General features: G+C 41.0%; 4 protein-coding genes across 4 annotated transcripts; 2 read left to right on the plus strand and 2 right to left on the minus strand.

Annotated features, from left to right (window-relative positions):
• Nucleotides 1-827: 827 nt before the first annotated feature.
• On the plus strand, nt 828-2682 carry EV154DRAFT_580300 (uncharacterized protein; the record flags this gene model as incomplete). The annotated part of the gene is made up of 1 exon (XM_051606609.1): nt 828-2682. The coding sequence occupies one exon, from the start codon at nt 828-830 to the stop codon at nt 2586-2588; it is 1761 nt and encodes a 586-aa protein (XP_051451241.1). The 3' UTR covers nt 2589-2682.
• A 2403-nt stretch (nt 2683-5085) lies between these two features.
• EV154DRAFT_474071 (uncharacterized protein) lies at nt 5086-6372 on the minus strand. Its single transcript, XM_051597952.1, has one exon. The coding sequence runs from the start codon at nt 6317-6319 to the stop codon at nt 5441-5443; it is 879 nt and encodes a 292-aa protein (XP_051451242.1). The 5' UTR covers nt 6320-6372; the 3' UTR covers nt 5086-5440.
• Nucleotides 6373-6444: 72 nt separating this feature from the next.
• On the minus strand, nt 6445-8886 carry EV154DRAFT_556572 (uncharacterized protein; the record flags this gene model as incomplete). Its single annotated transcript, XM_051605361.1, has 3 exons — nt 6445-7703; nt 8232-8334; nt 8752-8886. The coding sequence occupies 3 exons, from the start codon at nt 8884-8886 to the stop codon at nt 6445-6447; spliced, it is 1497 nt and encodes a 498-aa protein (XP_051451243.1).
• Nucleotides 8887-15137: 6251 nt separating this feature from the next.
• EV154DRAFT_431580 (uncharacterized protein) lies at nt 15138-16370 on the plus strand (the record flags this gene model as incomplete). The annotated part of the gene is made up of 1 exon (XM_051596619.1): nt 15138-16370. A coding segment is annotated over one exon (1233 nt), but the record flags the coding sequence as incomplete, so codon positions are not given.
• Between the last annotated feature and the right edge of the window lie 3316 nt (nt 16371-19686).

Genomic DNA, 19686 nt, shown 5'->3' on the forward strand with positions numbered 1-19686 from the left:
AAATACGAACAAGTCTCCGTGTCTCGATTCTGAGGATAATTTCATGTGGTTTGATACTATTGGCTGTCCACAACTCGTCGCAGACACATTTAAACGACCAGTGGTCCTCTTAAGCTTATCACATAGGATCTTTAAAGTAACTGGTATTGAATATGACGATGAAGGAAATATTGTATACAACAAGTCGAGACAAACTTTTGTTCCTTTTTTGGAGTTCTACACTTAACATTTGACTAACCCGATCATCATATTCTTGAGTAATTTCCATTTTTATCTTTTAGAACGCAAAAGCAATATCAAAAACAACAAGCCAATTGCCTATGAGCATTGGCCCGACATTAGCCCCGTTCACAAAAAAGCTATGACAGTTCGTAGGGATATCTGCACAGGCGATTTTTCTGATTTTAATCAAAATACTTAACTTTTTTTTTTTCTCTTTTCCATCATTTTATAACTCAAATATATACTATCATTCCTAAAAACCATTATTTGTTTTCTTCATTCTACCATGTTTACTAACATTAGGTCCTCTCAAGTTGAATTTTTTTAATTTGAAATTAATTTTTTTTATATATAAGGAATGATAATGACCAAATTGATAAAAATAAATAAATTCCCAATTCGTCAAATTTAATTCTTTTACAAAAAGGGACAAAAAATAAAAAATGAAATTAGGATCGATTTGATCCTAAATTGAAAAATAGAAGCTCAAAAAGGAAGTGATAAAATGACAAAATAAAATAAAAATCATGCAAAGCGAATTTTTATTTTGAATTTATTTTATCCTCTTTCATTTTTCTATCTTCTTTGATACAACTTACTTTATAATGAACAATTTTTCGACTACTGTTACGGATATAACCAACGAAATGGAAATCAACAGCAATAACAGCGGTAATAATCAAATTAACAACAACACCAATACCATCGGCAACACCACCAGAGATAGTCATACCATCGACGACAATATTGCTATGAATGAGTCCAGAAGCGTTACCTCCTCTAGAGGTACAGGTGGTAGCAGAGGCACTAGAGGTACGAGAGGTACCAGAGCTAGAGGTAATAGAGGTAGAGGAGGAAGATCTAGAGGACCTAGTACAGCCACAGGAGCAAACAACTGGGTCTCTGTCAACTTCGATGGACAAACAGCTATTGAAAGTCAGGTACCAGCTAACACTAATATAATTGAACAACGAGCTAGTGATCCCGTTAATCAAGTATCTACAAATGTTCCCATTTCCCAGCCACCTGTCATTACGTCAGACAATGCAATTGTCGAAGAGCCCAGTGAAGGTGCAACTACAAGTCGCAGTTATTTGGTATGGCCGAAGAAGGCCAAGGATATCTTGCTGGAAATTACCACGGAGACGCACCTTGTTCTAGTTGAAAGAAGTGATACGAACATGAAGAAACTTATTTGGAAGTATTCTACAATTTTGATGAAAAAGAAACTATTGGAGAGTAACCCCACCGATGCCGAAAAACTTTTTGCAGAGAAAGTTACATCAGAGCAGATGCAAACACAATGGGTTGGAATGAGAAGAAGATATACAACACGACGTGACGAGACTCGTGTTACTGGAAATGGGGGTGAATCACCTGAAGATGAAGAGTACTATGCTGCTGTGGGTGCCATTACAAGAGATGATCCCAGTATCAATCCTCAGATCTTGTTCGAAACTGTTAACATGGAGGAGACTGGTATTCACATATATGATATTGATCAAGATGAAGATCTTCAACGAGTAGTGGAATCAAATCAATCTGCAGTTGAAACTGGTCGCCATAATAGAAACAATGGTGTACAAAATCTTCTGGGTTTAGGTAGAATTTTGTATATGGATGACACAGAAGTTAAAAGAGAGGTGATCAACAAAGCCAGACGAGAACGCTACCCAAGCGCATCTCTTAACACTCCTCTTCCCCGGTTAGCAAGAGAAAGCTCTTTCTTCGTCGAAGATGTAACCAACGAGCATAGCAATTCATCCGACTCAGATGCAGAGTCAAGCAATATTCGTCCCCTTTCATCATCTCCAATTACACCTGATGCCAATATTCGTACTTCTGCTAATTCCAATCCTATCACGCCAAACCCGTCAGCATCTAACCCTTCCACATCCAATCGTTCCTCACTCCATCGTCCCTCCTCCAACCGTCCCTCCTCCAATCGTTCCTCATCAAATATGTCTAACCCTCGCGCCACTTCCATTCATTCTGACTCAAGCAACAACGCCCCTTCTTTGACCACCAATAATGTTGCCAATAATTCTACCTTTGATCCAATTGAAAGAATTCAACAAATTGCCAATAATGCTCAGACTTCCAATCGTGAATTTATGCAAACAATAATGACATTGGGAGTCCAAGAGCGTGAACAAAGACAAATCGATCGTGATGCTTTTTTGACGAGACTGGAAGAGAGTAGAAGAGCTACCATGAATGAAATGGCTGAAAGAAGACGAGAATTGATGCGCGAGAGACATGCCTTGTATGAAGAGTCGGCTGAAAAAAGAAGAAAGCATTTGGAAGAAACTTTTGAAAAGTATCACATGTTAACAAATATTCGTTCTAACAACGAAAACAATTAGATTTTTTTTTTCTTTTCATAATAAAACCATTCTCGTAAAATATTTTTCTTGACTGAGCATCTACAGTTGACAAATGTTATCTTGCTTTCTAACTAAAACTTGCCACAAAATAATACGATGAATTGTAAGTTTTAATATGATAATAAATAAGAAAAAAAAAAACCGTGCATAAATAAAAAACAACGTGCATAAATAAAACAAATTTATGCATCTTCATCTGAATGTGAAAAATCAGCTTCGTCTTCTTCTTGATCGGATGTCGTCAAAACATTGGCTTGTTCGACTTGCCTTAACGATTCCAAAAGAGTGTTACGGTGAGATATAGCTAGTCTTTTAAGATCACGTAAAGCAGCAGTGGTCATCCTCGTAGGTTGTAATGTAGGAGCTGATGGATGAGCGGGTACTACATTATTGGGGAGAGGTGTAGGATTTTGAAGAGATATTTCAACATCGTCTCTTCTACGTATTGTCGTTGCACTGATAAACCCAGCATATTCCAAATTACCAGCTTCAAAAGATTCTTCGATGTCACACTGGTCAATACACACATTGTGCAAAACACAACAAGCCAGAATTGTTTTTGCTATTCGCTTGATGTCAAGCATGTAAAGATGTTTCCATAAAAATCTCCATCTAGATGTCAAGGCCCCAAATGCATGCTCAATTTTAATTCTTGAGCTAGAAAGAACAGCATTAAAATCCTTGTATTCTTGTAAAGAATTGTCGTTGGTTGAAAAGGGTGTGACCAAGTTTGGGAGAAGAGGGTAAGCTGAATCTACAAGGTGGTTTTACAATTGAGACATTTATCAGTGAAAACGTATTATATATGACTAACGTATACACACCTCCCAAAATGAAAGTATTTTCAGGACACCATCGAGCACCGTCTGTCAGCATTTTATGGTATAGAACACTGCTTGTAAAAACCCTGGCATCATGGTTTCGTCCTTTATATGTATTGGTTAAAGCTGTAGGCAAAAACAAAGACACTGAACGTCTATTCAAGACATACACTTACCGGAATGCCCTGTTTTTGCATACATAAATCTGCACCTTGCATCACACACAGCAGTTAAATTCATCGATGCGTTGTTCTTACGATCCACATGGGCATTTCCATTTACTGATGGCTTCTGGATGGTGACAAGCTTACCGTCAATACATCCAAGAATTCCTTTTAATCTCATGTTATTGGGTCCACCCAGTTCATAAAACTCTTCAGAATTTTCCAGAGCTCTTGCAGAATTACCGATGGGCCAAGAAATTACTTCGTTGCTCATATCTACCATGGCATTAATAAACCTTTCTGTGAAATTTCTATATGATCCTGCTGAAACACCCAAAGTAACCTCTGCAATGCGGTATCCAAAATGTGTATTCGCAAATCTCCACAAAACACAAGCAACCTGAATTTCTACACTATATCCTCCTTGTACAATTGATCCGGCATAATGAGAGGAGTTGCTTAAACGAGCGACCAACCATTGAAAAGTTTTTTTGTTGATTCGGTAATGCGCTCTATAACTTTTACGACTTTTAGGATCATCGTTTAAATTGGGATGTTTTACAGTCCAATATTGCTCGAAAGTGTCCATCCGGGCAGATCTTACAACTCGAGGGGACCGTTCCCCGCTCATAAAGATGGGGCTACAGTTGTAAATATAATAAAATATGTCGTAGTTGATCAACGTTGACATCATCAAGTTAGATGTTCTTGCCCAAAGACAGCACAAGTCATAGATTAATGGCGCACCTGTGGTACTATTTTCCTCACAAAATAATATATCATCGATAACTTCATTTTCGTGGATAATCATGTCTTCAATCCAGATATCATCTTCCATATCTAAGTCGTCTTCGATTTCGTTCGTTTCCTCATCAATCAAATCCAAATCCAGGTCTTCGTTCACATGTATATCTTGAAATAAAACCATCCAAAGTTGCTCTTGCAAATTATCAAAACTGTTATAGTTGTCGATGTCCATGTTATAATGATATTTTATTGTAATTGTAAATAAAAGAGAACTTCATGTACATTTATGCACTCTGGGGTCTTTTTAGTATTTTTTAATTATTAAAAAATGTGACATCTTTTATTTTTAATAAAATTTATAAAAAATCCAAATATATCACAAAAAATGAATTTTGGTTCGCTCCTATATTTGGACAAAAAAAAAAAAAAAAAAAATTCAACTTGAGAGGACCTATTATTTATCTCTTTACTCATAAATAGACGATGTCCGTGTCCTCGAAAAACGGCGCCTTTAAAAAACGTTGTCCGTAAAAAAAAAACGGTGTCCGTAAAAAAAAACGGTGTCCCTGAAAATATTTTACAGTGAAAAAAAAACAAAAAAGTCCGCCCGGAACACAAAACGGTGTCCCTTTTTTTTTGTATTAACAGTGAGTTTATTTACCAATGAAAAAATTATAGAAATCGAAAGGGAAAATTAAAAAAATTATTTTTTAACAACCTTTCTCTTCGTGAACAAATTATGACCTTTTAAATTGGATGGTGTGCGAACCACCAATTTGGGAAGCGGACCTTTAACGCCTGATTTCGGGACAGAATGCTTACCTAAAACCGAGCGCTTGGCACCAGCAACTTTTATAGCGCCACTAGTAACTTCGACCATCGGACCAGCCGTCGAAGAAGCAGGAGTGGTAGTATTCACGTGATTGTCAACCTCCATGGATACACTAGCAACAGTGGTTGCAAACTTAGAAGCTGCAGAGCCACTCGGTTCAAACTTGGGGGACGTAGACACGTCAGAAATATCTGTGTCCGAGTCAGACAGCACTTGAGCATGGAGGCTCTCAACGGTGGGGGAGGGAAGATCAGTTGAGATCTCATCCTAAACAGGCAGTTCTGTAACACCAAGATTTTTCTTCTTACAAAACTTGGCGGTATGTCCACTACCATGACACGAGAAACATTTGGTTTTAGCCAAATCCGGGCATTTGGACCGTGCGTGTCCAGCCAAACGAAACCAGTGACAAACCGTCGGTGCACCTTTAAATGTTGCCGAAGCAAAACAGTCCCATTCCTCCAAGTACAAATTATTTGTAAGTGGCTCATTCTTGACCTTGTCACCAGAAGCATCAATATAGCCAGCCGAAGTATCAAGGATAACCGACAGCTCACCTTCAAAGTACCCACCGCAAGTGTACTCTTTCACCTGGTACACTTTACCGTAATAACGCAGAGATCTTTTGAGATCCGCCAGAAACGTATCCTTGTCCGGAATTCGCAAAAGAGTCATCTTGACATGCACAAGTGTATTGTTGCCACTAGGAACAGAAGGAGAGCCTTTAAACAACAAGTTCTTGTAACTAACACCGTGAGTGATTGCCTTTGTAGTGCTTGTTGGCATTACAAACTTAACTTCAACCATGAATTCACCAGCAGAGCGAGTACCATAATTGCTAATAGGACGAAATCCCTGGACAGCACCACATTTATCTTCAATGAGTTCATAAGCTTCTGTCCGATGCTTCAAAAGTGAAGCGGGGAACGAAAACAAAACAGAACCAGGCGTCAGTGCTTGCTTGACAATAGAAGCAGCTTGGCGTACCATAATCTGGTAATCAAGTTCAGAATGATGGAAAAGGGTGTTACTTTTCAACTTGAATTGAAAATCAGTCTCCGCAGAGACAGGAAGTGGACGCAGGACTTTCTTGGAGGCACCGCGAGAAGCCACAGTTGACCAGGAAACATGATCTTGAGTTGACATTGTTAAATGATCCAGTGGAAAAATTAAGAATGTCGATTTTAAATGTGCAAATATTTTTTTTTTTTTGTATTAACAGTGAGTTTATTTAGCAAGTTAGATATAGAAGTAAAAAAGGGAAAGCTAAACTATTTCGGTTTAGCAACCTTTGTCTTCGTAAACATTTTGTGACCTTTAAGAGCATGTTGCGTCTGGACAACTAACTTAGGAGCAGGACCTTTGGAGTTTTGCTTGATAGCCTTCTGTTTACCCAAAATGGAACGCTTTTGTCCTAGCATTTTTTTTCCACCATCAAACATTTTACCAGCCAAATGGGAAGTCGGAACTGTCACCGGTAATGTACCCTCGTCTTCTTCAATTTCCATGGACACCGTTTCTACTGTTGTGGCGTACTTAGACGTTGAAGAACCACTTTCAGCAATCTTCGAAGGCTGGTACGCATCTGACAGGTCTGTATCAGAATCGGAGATAACCTGTTCAACAATCGTAGGCAGCTCGATATTAGATTCCTCCTTAGGGGTATGGACTTGCACTGGCTGAAACGTTTTCTTTTTACAAAATTTCGCGGTATGACCATAACCTTGACAAGCGAAGCACTTGGTTTTTGCCAATTCCGGACATTTGGAGCGTATGTGACCGGCGTGGTGACACCAATGACAAACGATAGGGGCACCTTTGAAGGATGCCGAAGCAAAACAATCCCATTCGAACAAATATAAATTATTCGACAGCGGCTCATTGGCATACTCTCCATTATCATCATCAGAATAACCGGTAGTCGTATCGAGTATCAGTGATAATTCGCCTTCGAAATTTCCACCACAAGTGTACTCCTTGACTTGCAAGACTTCTCCGTAAACAAGAAGAGACCTCATTAACTTTTCAAGAAAACCCTTCTTATCAGGAATATATAAAAGTGATATCTTCACGTGGGCAAGCTTCTTCACTTCGCTATCATTTGAATGGGTTCCTTTGATAACGGTGTTCTTGATTGTAACACCAGAAGAAATTGCCTTGTCAAAACTTGAGTCATCAACAAATTTGGCTTCAATCAAATGATCACCATCTAAGCTGGAACCATAATTACTGATTGGGCGGAAACCATGAACAGGACCACATTGCGTTTCAATAGGCTTATATGCTTCGGTACGATGTTGGATTAACGAAGCAGGAATGGAGAAAAGAGCGGAGTCAGGTGTCAGGGCCTGTTTCACTATTTCGGTAGCCTTCTGCATTCTGATGAGGCCTTCAAGGTCTTCACTTTGGTAGATGACCTTACTTTGTAACTTGAATTGAGAGTCCACATTTTTAGGGACAGATAAAGGACGAACAACTTTCTTGGAATTACCACGGGACACGATTGTTGCCCAGGAATTGTGAAGATTTTCTGGAATTGTTTAATAATCCAGAAAGAAAATTAAAATTGGAGATTGAGAATTGAGAATGTTGAAATCTTTGCCGGATTGGTTAAATGTCGCGATAAACGCTGAGATCGAAGAGATGGAGGGGAGCGTAATAAATAAAATAAATAGAACCGATAAAGAGAAATCGAATGCGATAAAAATTTCTGATGGATGTATAGAATTCAACGAGATATCGTTGAAACAAGAGTTTGGATGCAAATACCTTTATGAAAAATTCTTTTCAGAAGCGAAAGAAAGCCTTGATAGAGCAGGAGAAGGCGAACGGATTGTAATAAACATTTTGAATAGATGTTTAGAATTGATGGAGATATGGGCCAAAGAAAAAAATTCCCATCGAGAGCACTGAACGGACGGCATTTTTTTTTTTATGTATGAACCGGACGACATGTTCGAAAAAAAAAAATAATCAGTAAAATCAAAAATTTTAAAAAGTAAAATAAAAAAAAAATAATTTCAAAAAGCCAATTTAAGCGGCGATTCGGGATTTTAACCATTTAAACACCGGTCCGCGAAAAATGTACGATTTAAAAATTGTGCATATGCCACAATAACAATTATAACGTTAATTTTAGGTAAAACCAGTACATGTTGTAGCTTGTGCCATTTAGGTCATATGCGCCATCTGCGTCACATATCCCGGTATAGCCCTTAATTTTTTTTTCACGTGAATATCACGTGAGATCATGTGAATATCACGTGATGTATCACGTGATGTTTATGGGAATTTCATTGGGAATTTCGATAGAATTACATTGTAATTTCAATAAAATTTCGTTAGAATTTCGTTCGAATTTCGTTAGAATTTCAGGAGAATTTCATAAGAACTTCAGGTCCAGATGATGTGAATTTCTCAAGAAGATTATGTAAACTTGTTGTTTTGCGTTTTTATTGTTTAATGGCTGATATTTATTGAGAATAATAATTATAATGTACGACATCTACAAGATCAAGTCATGATTCGATTTTCGTTTAAACCTTTAGCAGTTGTTGTAACTTGCGTTAAATATGTACTTTATATTTGGATGTTTCGGTCGCAGAAAGGTTGTTTCTATATTCAGTACACTTGTTCGAACGATAAAGAGTTATATTAAATAAGTAAGCATTCAGTTCAATTAAAGAATTTTTACAAAAGGTATTTGCATCCATACTCTTGTTTCAACGATATCTCGGTGAATTCTATACATCCATCAGAAATTTTTATTGCATTCGATTCCTCTCTATCGGTTCTATCTTTTTTATTTATTACGCTCCCCTCCATCTCTTCGATCTCAGCGTTTATCGCGACATTTAACCAATCCGGCAAAGATTTCAACATTCTCAATTCTCAATCTCCAATTTTAATTTTCTTTCTGGATTATTAAACAATGGCAGAAAATCTTCACAATTCCTGGGCAACAATCGTATCCCGTGCTGGGTTTCTTTCGCTTAAAGAATTTTTACAAAAGGTATTTGCATCCAAAAACTTGTTTCGGCGATATCTCGGTGAATTCTATCCATCCATTCAATTTTCTTTTTGCATTCGACGCGTCTTTGCAAGCTCTATCTTTTTCAATTATTACGCTTTCGTCCATCTCTTCGATCTCGACTACAATCTCGACATTTATAGAAATCTTCGAACAAAAAACTTTTTTCAATTCTCAATTTTCAATTCCTGATTCCAATTTTGAAAATGAATGACATGGAATCAAATGATCGGTTGTCCTGGACAACTGTTGTTGCTCGTGGAGCGTCCAATAAAATTGTTCGTCCAATGTATCGTTCTAAGGTGCAAGACTTGGAATCTAAGCTTTCTGGTACGGTAATTTACCAACATGCTGACCTGGAAATTCAAATCTTGGCTCGTAAAGCTGCTGCTATTGTGCGTCAGGCTTTGACTCCTGGTTCGGTTCTTTTTTCTTTTCCGGCTCGTCTTTTTAAAGTTCGGGCAGAAGCTTATACTGCCATTGAGGCCAGTTGTGGTAAGATCACGGGTGTTCGGCCACTTAGTATGTATGGTGGTAAGTCAACTGGTGATCTTCTGGTGGAAGTGAAGTTTTCGCGTCCCGAAAGTACAACTAAGGCTGTCTCAACAGGTGTAATGGTTGGTGAACTTTGTTTCAAAGCTTTCCCTTCACATGATGGTATGTCAAATAGTAATTTGGTGCATATCAAGTTGAGCATGCTAAGAATACCTGATGAAGAGAATTTTGCTGCCGATTTGAAACGGTCTCTAAAGTACTATGGTAAGGTGTATCAGATCAAGAAGTTCACGTATCACGGTTTTTTTGAGGGTGAGGTGTCTGTTTTGTTGGATGTTTCTGAAGGTTATCAGAATGATCTTGGTGAAACATTAAAAGCCCAACCTCTGTCGAATAGCTTGTACCTGGAACAATGGGATTGTTTTGCTGCTGCTTCTTTCAAAGGTGCTCTTCCTGTCTGCCATTGGTGTAAAATGGCTGGTCATCTTCGAAAGGACTGTCCTGAACTGGCCAAACGGGTGTGTTTTAGTTGTAATGGTCATGGTCATACCGCCAAATTTTGTAAGGCCAAAAAGATGAACAGCGACGCCGTTGATTTGCACGAGTATCTGCGCGCCTGCAATCGCACAAAAGATGATGGTATTAGTATATCTACGGCTGATCCTCATGGTTCTGTAGCTGGTGAAAAAGCTGCCACATTTGATAAAGGCACCAAATCTTCGAAATGGGCTTCGGGTTCTACAATTTTTGATGTGGACATGGAGTCTGTCTCTCCTGTGGAGCTTGAGCTTAGCGAGTCAGCTCAGACAATTGGGTCTAGCATGTGCGATGACATGAGTGAAGATGAAGACTTGGCAGTTGGTGTGTCTAGTGATGTCTCGGTTGGTGCCTCTGGGTCTGGTGCTGCTTCCGGTGTGAGCTCTGATGGTGGTAATGTGTCTCAGGTCGGTGGTATTAGTCTTGGTGCTGTTACTTCTGGAACTGGTGGTGATATGTGTGGTGCTGGTGGTGATATGTGTGGTGCTGGTGCTGATTTGTCTGGTGCTGGTGGTGATATGTCTGGTGTTGGTGGTGATATGTCTGGTGCTGGTGGTGATATGTCTGGTGCTGGTGCTAATGCTGGTGCAGGTTCTATTGCTGGTGCTAGTCTAACTGGAAGGAACTTTGTTGGTGGTGGTGGTCGAATTCTTGGCTCAAAGAAAGGAAAGACTGCTCAGCCTGCCGGCGGTAGTGTGAAAAAAGTATCTAGTTCTTCGAAGAAAATGGGTGTGCCTCCGCCATATACAAGTATTCATATGAAAAAGAAACTCCAACAGACTGCCGATAAGGCGCAATGTTAGGTAAACCTCTTCGCTTGGGCTCACTTAATGCGCGCAGCATTTTCAAGTCGACGAGCCCTCAAATTCAAAAGGAATTTATTTCTTTTCTGCGCAATCGTTCTTTGTCTCTGGATGTTCTTTGCATTCAAGAAGTTTCTTCTTTTCATCAAGCCCATCTTACTGATGATCAAATGCTTCAATTCTGCTCCTTTCTTTTTCCTCGTTGTTCGGTGGTTGTCTCCAAATATTGTGCTATTGTATGTCTCAATTCTGGTCTCTATCTGGATGACACTGCTATTTCATTGGACGAGCGTTGTGTTGTTGGTTCAGTTATGGATCTTCAGCAAAATGTCTTGTGTCGCGTTGCCTCTGTTTACGTACCGGCACAGTCTTCGGACCGTCCTCTGTTTTTGAACAATTTTCTTTCTCTTCCTTTTTTCTCTGACATGTCTACTGCGCCTTGGCTACTTATGGGTGATCTCAACATGAATCTTCATAATGTCAAGGTTACTGGTCATTCCACTGTGTCTTTCTGGTTTGATTGGGTGCGTAGTCATTTCGACAATTGCTTTCCTTCTGGTCTTCCTACTCACACGCAGGGTAACTCAAGAACTACTATTGATTATGTCTTTGGTCATCGCTCTCTGGCTACTCGACTGGTTAATGGTATGATTCGAAAAGTCCCTTCGGCGTATACAGATCATTGTTTACTATCAATCGATCTTGTTCCTGCCCGTGTTGATATTGGTCCTGGTTGTTGGCGTTTCAACCCTACTTTATTGGATGATGCTGAGTTCCTGGTTCTGCTGGATAAGACCGTGGCGCTCTTCTTTGATTCCATTGTTTGTGTTGATAATCCTGGTGACGGTGGTGGGGGTGAACCTGTGCCTGTTCAAGACATATGGGAATCTTTCAAAGTGTTACTGAAGTGCTGCGCACGGAAGTACACTAGAGGTGCTAAGGCTCGGTTCAAGAACAAAGTTGCTTCGTTACAACAGGAACGTACAATTCTGCTATCAACTGCGTCGGGCATTATCACTAGTGATGCTGTGTTAACTCAGTCTGGTTCTGGAAGTATCTTGGTTGATTCCTCGAAACTGAAAGAGCTAGATCAACTGATTGACAATCAGATTCAGAAAGAAACGCGTGAATGTATGCTTCGCTCTGCTACTCGCTGGCATGAACTGGGTGAACGTAACAACAATTATTTCTACCGAGTTATAAAGGAGCGTCAGTCTAAACAGACTATACAATCCTTAAAGTGCTCCGCTACTGGTTCTGTCTTGGTGAATTCAGATGATATTATTCGGGAAGCAAGAGGTTTTTACCATGAGCTATACACACCTGATTTAATTGATGATGCAGCTGTTGACTCTCTCTTGGCAAGTATTCCTGATGATGTGGTGTTGTCTCTAGAAGATTCAGACTCGCTGACAGATCCTATTCTGATGGATACTCTGCAAGATTTGGTTGGTCATACTCCCCTTGGTAAAAGCCCTGGTTTGGATGGTCTTCCTTTTGAGGTGTACAAATACCTATTCAAGTCTTCGGCTGATTTCCGTACGATGCTGCTAGGTATTTTAAATGATGCTCTTATCGGTGTGTTTCCTTCTTCTTGGCAACAAACTAGGATGGTCTTACTTTTCAAGAAAGGTGATCCAATGTTACTCAAGAACTGGCGCCCGCTCTCTCTCATTAATAGCGATGCAAAGTTGTTCACAAAACTTCTGGCTAATAGGCTTAATACTGTTCTTCCTCAGCTGATCAATCCTTACCAAACTGGTTTTATGCCTCATCGATTGATCTCGGACAATGGTTGGTTAAATCAAATGTTTATGGCTAATGCTCGTGATGTGGCTCCTGATGTTCCTCATGTGGCAGTTCTGCTGGATCAAGAAAAGGCGTATGATAGGGTCCATCCGGATTATCTCCGCAAGGTGCTTCTTCGATTTGGTTTTCCCTTGACGCTGGTGGATTGTCTAAGTACTCTGTTCTTCGGTACTGAGATATCCATCTCTATCAATGGTTGGTTAGGAATGCCCATACCTCAGTCTCGAGGTCTACGGCAAGGTGATCCTCTCTCTCCTCTGCTCTTTAATTTGGCCTTTGAACCTCTTCTTCGGTCCATTCTAGCGTGCTCTGGTCTCTCTGGTGTCTCTCTTGGTGGTGGTGCGGTGTCTTCGGCGGTGTGTCCTCTGGTTCTACCGGTGTGGATTGATACTCCTAGCTCATCTGATCGCGATTTTATCAGTCAGTCGGTGGTGAACCCTCCTCGTCCTGTCAAATTACTAAGTTATGCTGATGACTTGGAGGTGTTTTTAACTGGTCCAGGTGAATGGCCGGTTTTGAAATCTTTATTGGATTGCTACGGTCTAGCTTCTAATGCCAAAGTCAATCTTAGCAAAACGGTGTTGGTGTCTCTCTCCGGTGTTGGTCATGCTGAATGGGTCGACATTGCTCAATCTGAAGGGCTCGAATGGCATGATTCTAGTTCTGTTGGTGCGGTGCGATATCTTGGTTACCCCCTGTACCATACCTCCACGCAGCTCGATTCGTTTTTGGATGAAGCTCGTCTTAAAATACTGCGGCACGCCAATATCTTACGTCAGCGCAATCTTTCTCTGCGTGGATCAGGTCTTGTTGCCAATTCTCTGCTTTTAAGTCGGCTCTGGCACATTTTACGTGTGGTGTCTGTTCCAACTAAGTGGCTGGATTCTGTCCAAGCTCTGGTTCGTGGCTATTTACTTCCTTTTTGGCTGCGGCCATCCATGTCTACTATGTCTGTCCCGCGAAAATTCGGTGGTGTTAGCTTGGTCGATGTGCATCTACAACAACTAGCTTTGCAACACATCTACATTCAACGGTTGATCTCTGGCCCGAAAAAAACTGATTTTGTTTCTCCTTGGTTGGTTCGTGGTATCCAGTTATATACCGGTCATGCCTCAATTTTACCCTGGTTCTTATATCCGACTAAATTTCAAAATTCACTGAAACGGATAGTCCCTTTGGCTCAACTAGGCAAAATTCTACAGAAGCTTCCTCCACTGTCCTTGTTCAACACATGGTCTGCTCGATGGTTTCTGGATCTGCCTCTTCAATGTGTTGTAACTGTTGGTGATGCAGTTAATACTTGGTCCCCGACACTGGTACCCTCTTCTGTGCCCCTTCGGTATTTGGTCTCCGATATCTTTTCTTGGAATCAGTCCACCGACAACTTGCAAAATACACGTGTCGTCAATGCTAGCAAAGTCAAAGAAGTTCGACGAGCTTTGTATCCATCCGATGGCTGGTTTGCTGCAACTGGTTTTCTTCCAACAGCTTTGCATAATCAATCAAACCGCGATGTTCTGCTCCCGGCATGGCTTCCAGCGCTTTATCATTGGACTATCCCCCAAGGTCGTGGTAACATGGTTACTGTTTCTGGTATACGTCCAGGTGATCTTCGCTGGTATTGGCATCCAGATCGTGAGAAGTTTGAGATTCGCGCCGTCATACCTAAAGTGGTTCCAACCCGGTTCTTACTTCGGCCTTCCTTATGGCGGCTCTTTTGGTCTTTGGATATGACGAGTAAGGCTTTCACTCCGTGGTGGCGGCTGCTCCAGGATTGTATAGGCTACAGGGCTAAACTACACCGGTGGTCTCCTACTAAGTATCCGTGTGCCAGCTGCCCTATATGTTTAGTCTCTTCTTCCGAAGACTTGTTCCATTTTGTGGTAGGATGTTTCGATAAGTGGCAGTACTGGTGTAACGTGATCTCTCTTCTCAACATTGGTGACACATTCGAAACTGAATTTGATATTTGGTCTGGCTTTGTATCTCTCTGCGGTCAAAACCAAAAGCCTCTATCGTCGGATATGCTTGTTATTCTTGGCTCTGGATTAGCAACACTTTGGAAATACCATTGGCGCTGTGTGATTGATGGTGATCTGTGGAACTCTCAAGCTGCTCTTAACATGTTTCAACAAGATCACTCGGTACTTATTGCTGATACTTTAGAAACTCAATCCCCTTTAGTTCGTAGTGATAGTCTCGTGACGCCTTCGGGCTAATTTATAATTTCTTTCTATATCTAATAAACTTACAGTTAATACAAAAAAAAAAAAAAAAAAAAAAAAAAACAATCGTATCCCGTGGTAATTCCAAGAAAGTTGTTCGTCCTTTATCTGTCCCTAAAAATGTGGACTCTCAATTCAAGTTACAAAGTAAGGTCATCTACCAAAGTGAAGACCTTGAAGGCCTCATCAGAATGCAGAAGGCTACCGAAATAGTGAAACAGGCCCTGACACCTGACTCCGCTCTTTTCTCCATTCCTGCTTCGTTAATCCAACATCGTACCGAAGCATATAAGCTTATTGAAACGCAATGTGGTCCTGTTCATGGTTTCCGCCCAATCAGTAATTATGGTTCCAGCTTAGATGGTGATCATTTGATTGAAGCCAAATTTGTTGATGACTCAAGTTTTGACAAGGCAATTTCTTCTGGTGTTACAATCAAGAACACCGTTATCAAAGGAACCCATTCAAATGATAGCGAAGTGAAGAAGCTTGCCCACGTGAAGATATCACTTTTATATATTCCTGATAAGAAGGGTTTTCTTGAAAAGTTAATGAGGTCTCTTCTTGTTTACGGAGAAGTCTTGCAAGTCAAGGAGTACACTTGTGGTGGAAATTTCGAAGGCGAATTATCACTGATACTCGATACGACTACCGGTTATTCTGATGATGATAATGGAGAGCATGCCAATGAGCCGCTGTCGAATAATTTATATTTGTTCGAATGGGATTGTTTTGCTTCGGCATCCTTCAAAGGTGCCCCTATCGTTTGTCATTGGTGTCACCACGCCGGTCACATACGCTCCAAATGTCCGGAATTGGCAAAAACCAAGTGCTTCGCTTGTCAAGGTTATGGTCATACCGCGAAATTTTGTAAAAAGAAAACGTTTCAGCCAGTGCAAGTCCATACCCCTAAGGAGGAATCTAATATCGAGCTGCCTACGATTGTTGAACAGGTTATCTCCGATTCTGATACAGACCTGTCAGATGCGTACCAGCCTTCGAAGATTGCTGAAAGTGGTTCTTCAACGTCTAAGTACGCCACAACAGTAGAAACGGTGTCCATGGAAATTGAAGAAGACGAGGGTACATTACCGGTGACAGTTCCGACTTCCCATTTGGCTGGTAAAATGTTTGATGGTGGAAAAAAAATGCTAGGACAAAAGCGTTCCATTTTGGGTAAACAGAAGGCTATCAAGCAAAACTCCAAAGGTCCTGCTCCTAAGTTAGTTGTCCAGACGCAACATGCTCTTAAAGGTCACAAAATGTTTACGAAGACAAAGGTTGCTAAACCGAAATAGTTTAGCTTTCCCTTTTTTACTTCTATATCTAACTTGCTAAATAAACTCACTGTTAATACAAAAAAAAAAAAATTAACAACTAAAAGGGACTGAGAGGTAGATTATCGGCAATAAGTACCGAATGATCTTGCTGAAACGTGTAAATTGCGGCTTGTGAGTTCCAGAAATCACGGTGACAAGCATGACGATAGACCGGTCCCTGTACAGGATATCGGGGAATCTCTTAAGTCGTCACTTAAATGTTGTGCTCAAAACTATACTCGTGGTTCTAAACGTCGTTTCAAGAACAAGGTCGCGTCGTTACAACATGAGCGTACTCTTCTGTTAGCCAATGTCACCGGCGTTAACGGCTCTCCCAGTAACGTGGATAATACTATGAAACATGATGAACTCTACCAACTTATTGATACTCGGAGTCGCGAAGAAACTCGTTAATGCATGCTTGGGTCTGCCACTCGCTGACACGAGGTAAGTGATCGGATCAACAGATATTTCTACCGGGTTGTCAAGGAGCGCCAGTGTAAACAAACTATACAGCCTTTGAAGTGTTCCGCTACTAGCTCGGTCCTAGTGAAATCAGAGGATATTATTCCGGAGGCAAGAGGTTGATACCAGGCACTATATACACACGATATAATCGATGATGCAGCAGTTGATTCTCTCTTGGCTAGTATTCCCGATGATGTGGTGTTGTCCCCAAATGATTCTGATTCGTTTGTCTTATGGACACTCTTCAAAATCCGGTCAGTCACACACCCCTTGGTAAAAGTCCAGGTTTAGATGGTCTTGCTTTTGAGGTGTACAGGCACTTGTTCAAAACTTCGGCTGACTTTTGTGCTATGTTATTAGGAATTCTGAAGGACGCACTCGTTGTTGTGTATCCAATCTCTTGGCAGCAGACTCGTATGGTTCTGCTCTATAGGAAAGGTTATCCAATGATGCTGAAAATCTGGCGGCCTTTGTCTCTAATTAACAGCGATGCTAAACTGTTTACAAAACTTCTGCCCAATTGTCTTAATGTGGTCCTGCCTCAACTAATCAATCCATATCAAACTGGTTTTATGCCAAATTGGTTAATCTCTGATAACGGCTGGCTGAACCAAACTTTTAGGCTAATGCTCGTAACGTAGATCTTGATCTTACACAAGTCTTAGTTTTTCTAGATCAAGAAAAAGCTTATGTTAGGGTTCATCCGGATTATCTCCGCAAGGTTCTTCTTCGGTTTGGGCTTCATTTGATATTGGTAGATTGTCTTGGTACTCTGTTCTTCGGTACGGAGATATCAATTTTCATTAATGGCTTGTTAGGTGTGCCTATCTCCCAGTGTTGCGGTCTTCGACAAGGTGACCCTCTTTCGCCGCTTTTGTTTAACTTGGCTTTTGAACCTCTCCTCAGGTCAATTTTGTCTTGTTCTGATCTTTCTGGTGTTTCTCTGCGTAGTGGTATAGCTGGGTCGAGTTCATCTGCTTTGGTGCGTCCGGTATGGCTGGATACTTCTTCATCATCTGATCGCAATTTTATTAGCCTATTTGTGTTGAATCTTTCTCCCCGGCTTAAGCTTTTGAGTTATGCTGATGACTTAGGTTTTTCTTTCTGGTCCCGGTGAATGGGACATCCTGTTGGATCATCTTCGGTCGTATAGCTCCGCTTCCAATGCCTAGGTTAATCTTGACACGACTGTTGCCGTATCTTTGTCTGGTGTTTGGCATGCTTGTTCGGCAGACATCACTAATACCTCCAATGTCGAATGGCCTGATTCCTCTTCTGTGGGTTCTGTCCTGTATTTAGTCTACCCTGTTTATCATAAAACGAGTCAGTTGGGGTCATTTATGGAATATATTCGGGTCAAGATACTTCGGCACACACAAATGCTTCGTGGTCGGCCCCTCTCTTTGTGTTGTTCTGGCCTGGTAGCTAATCCTCTGCTTCTTAGTCGTATTTGGCATCTTCTTCGAGTGGTTCCTATACCAACTAAGTGGCTGGACTTGGTTAAGTCAATTGTTTGTGGCTACCTATAACCTTTCTGGCCTAGGCCTGCAATGTCTACTCTGACCTTACCTCGTACGTTTGGTGGTGTTGGCCTTGTTGAAATTCATGATCAAACCTTTAGTCTTATCAGATATACGTGCAACGTTTAGTGTCTGGTCCCACTCCAACCGACATTGTCTCTCCCTGGATAGTTGGATGGATCCAAATATACTCTGGTCACTCCTCCATTTTCCCATGGTTCATGTTCCCCACCAAGTTTACGTCAAGTCTGCAACCTATTTTAGTTATGACTCATCTTTCTGATTTACTAGCAAAGTTACCTACACTGGAACTCTCTTCTACCTGATGCTCCCGTTGGTACTTGGATCTTCCACTGCAATGTGTTATTTCTGTATCTGCGTCCGTCAATGGTCGGGCTCCCTCGTTAGTTCCGTCAAGTATTCCACTTCGGTATCTGATAACTGATATCTACACTTGGGATCAAGAAGAAGGTAGTCTGGTGCATAATCACGTGTCTACCAAGCGAAAGGTCCGTGAGACTATTCGGGCCTCGTCCCTCCTTGAAGGTTGGTCTGCTGCTACTGGCTTTTTGCCCAATGCCATGCTTCCTCAGGCCCAGCGTGATCTTCTAACGCGTAGTTGATTACATGACCTCTCCAAATGGTGTGAGCCAAATGGTCTCTGGAACTTTAGTACTGTCGCTGGTACCCTCCCACGTGAGCTTTGGTGGTTTTGGCATCAGGATCGGTCCAAGTTTGACTCTCCTCTTAACGTCCCGGAAATTGTACCAACACGATGCTTGCTGAAACCCGTTTTGTGGCGTCGTTTCCGGACTGTTAATATGACAAGTAAGGCTTTTACAACTTGGTGGCGGTTACTACAATACTGTATTGGATATCGCGCTAAGCTACATAGATGGTCTCTTCTGAAGTCTCCAAGTGCTACCTGCCCTATATGCCTAGTGTCTTCCTCAGAAGATCTTTTCCCCTTTGTGCTAGGCTGTTTTGATAAATGGCAATTTTGGTGCAACTTCATTTTGCTTCTTAAAAAAGGTGACCATTTTTAAACGGATACGACGTATGGTCTTGCATGGTCTCTCTTCGTTTGATTAAATCCAGACGTCTAAAACCTTATATTCTGGTTTTATTAGGCTTAGCTTTTAGTACAGTTTGGAGCTACCATTGGCAGCGTGTTATAAAGGATGGCTTGTCGAGATCTCACGCAGCTATTGACATGTTCCAACAAGACCAATCTGTGCCGATTGTGTCAGAAACAGAACAAGAACAGAAAGAAGACTACTTGGTGACACGAAGGTCAGAGTTAAAAT

Source organism: Mucor mucedo, assembly GCF_025094135.1.
Source record: "Mucor mucedo strain NRRL 3635 chromosome Unknown EV154scaffold_195, whole genome shotgun sequence".
Lineage (NCBI taxonomy): Eukaryota > Fungi > Mucoromycota > Mucoromycetes > Mucorales > Mucoraceae > Mucor > Mucor mucedo.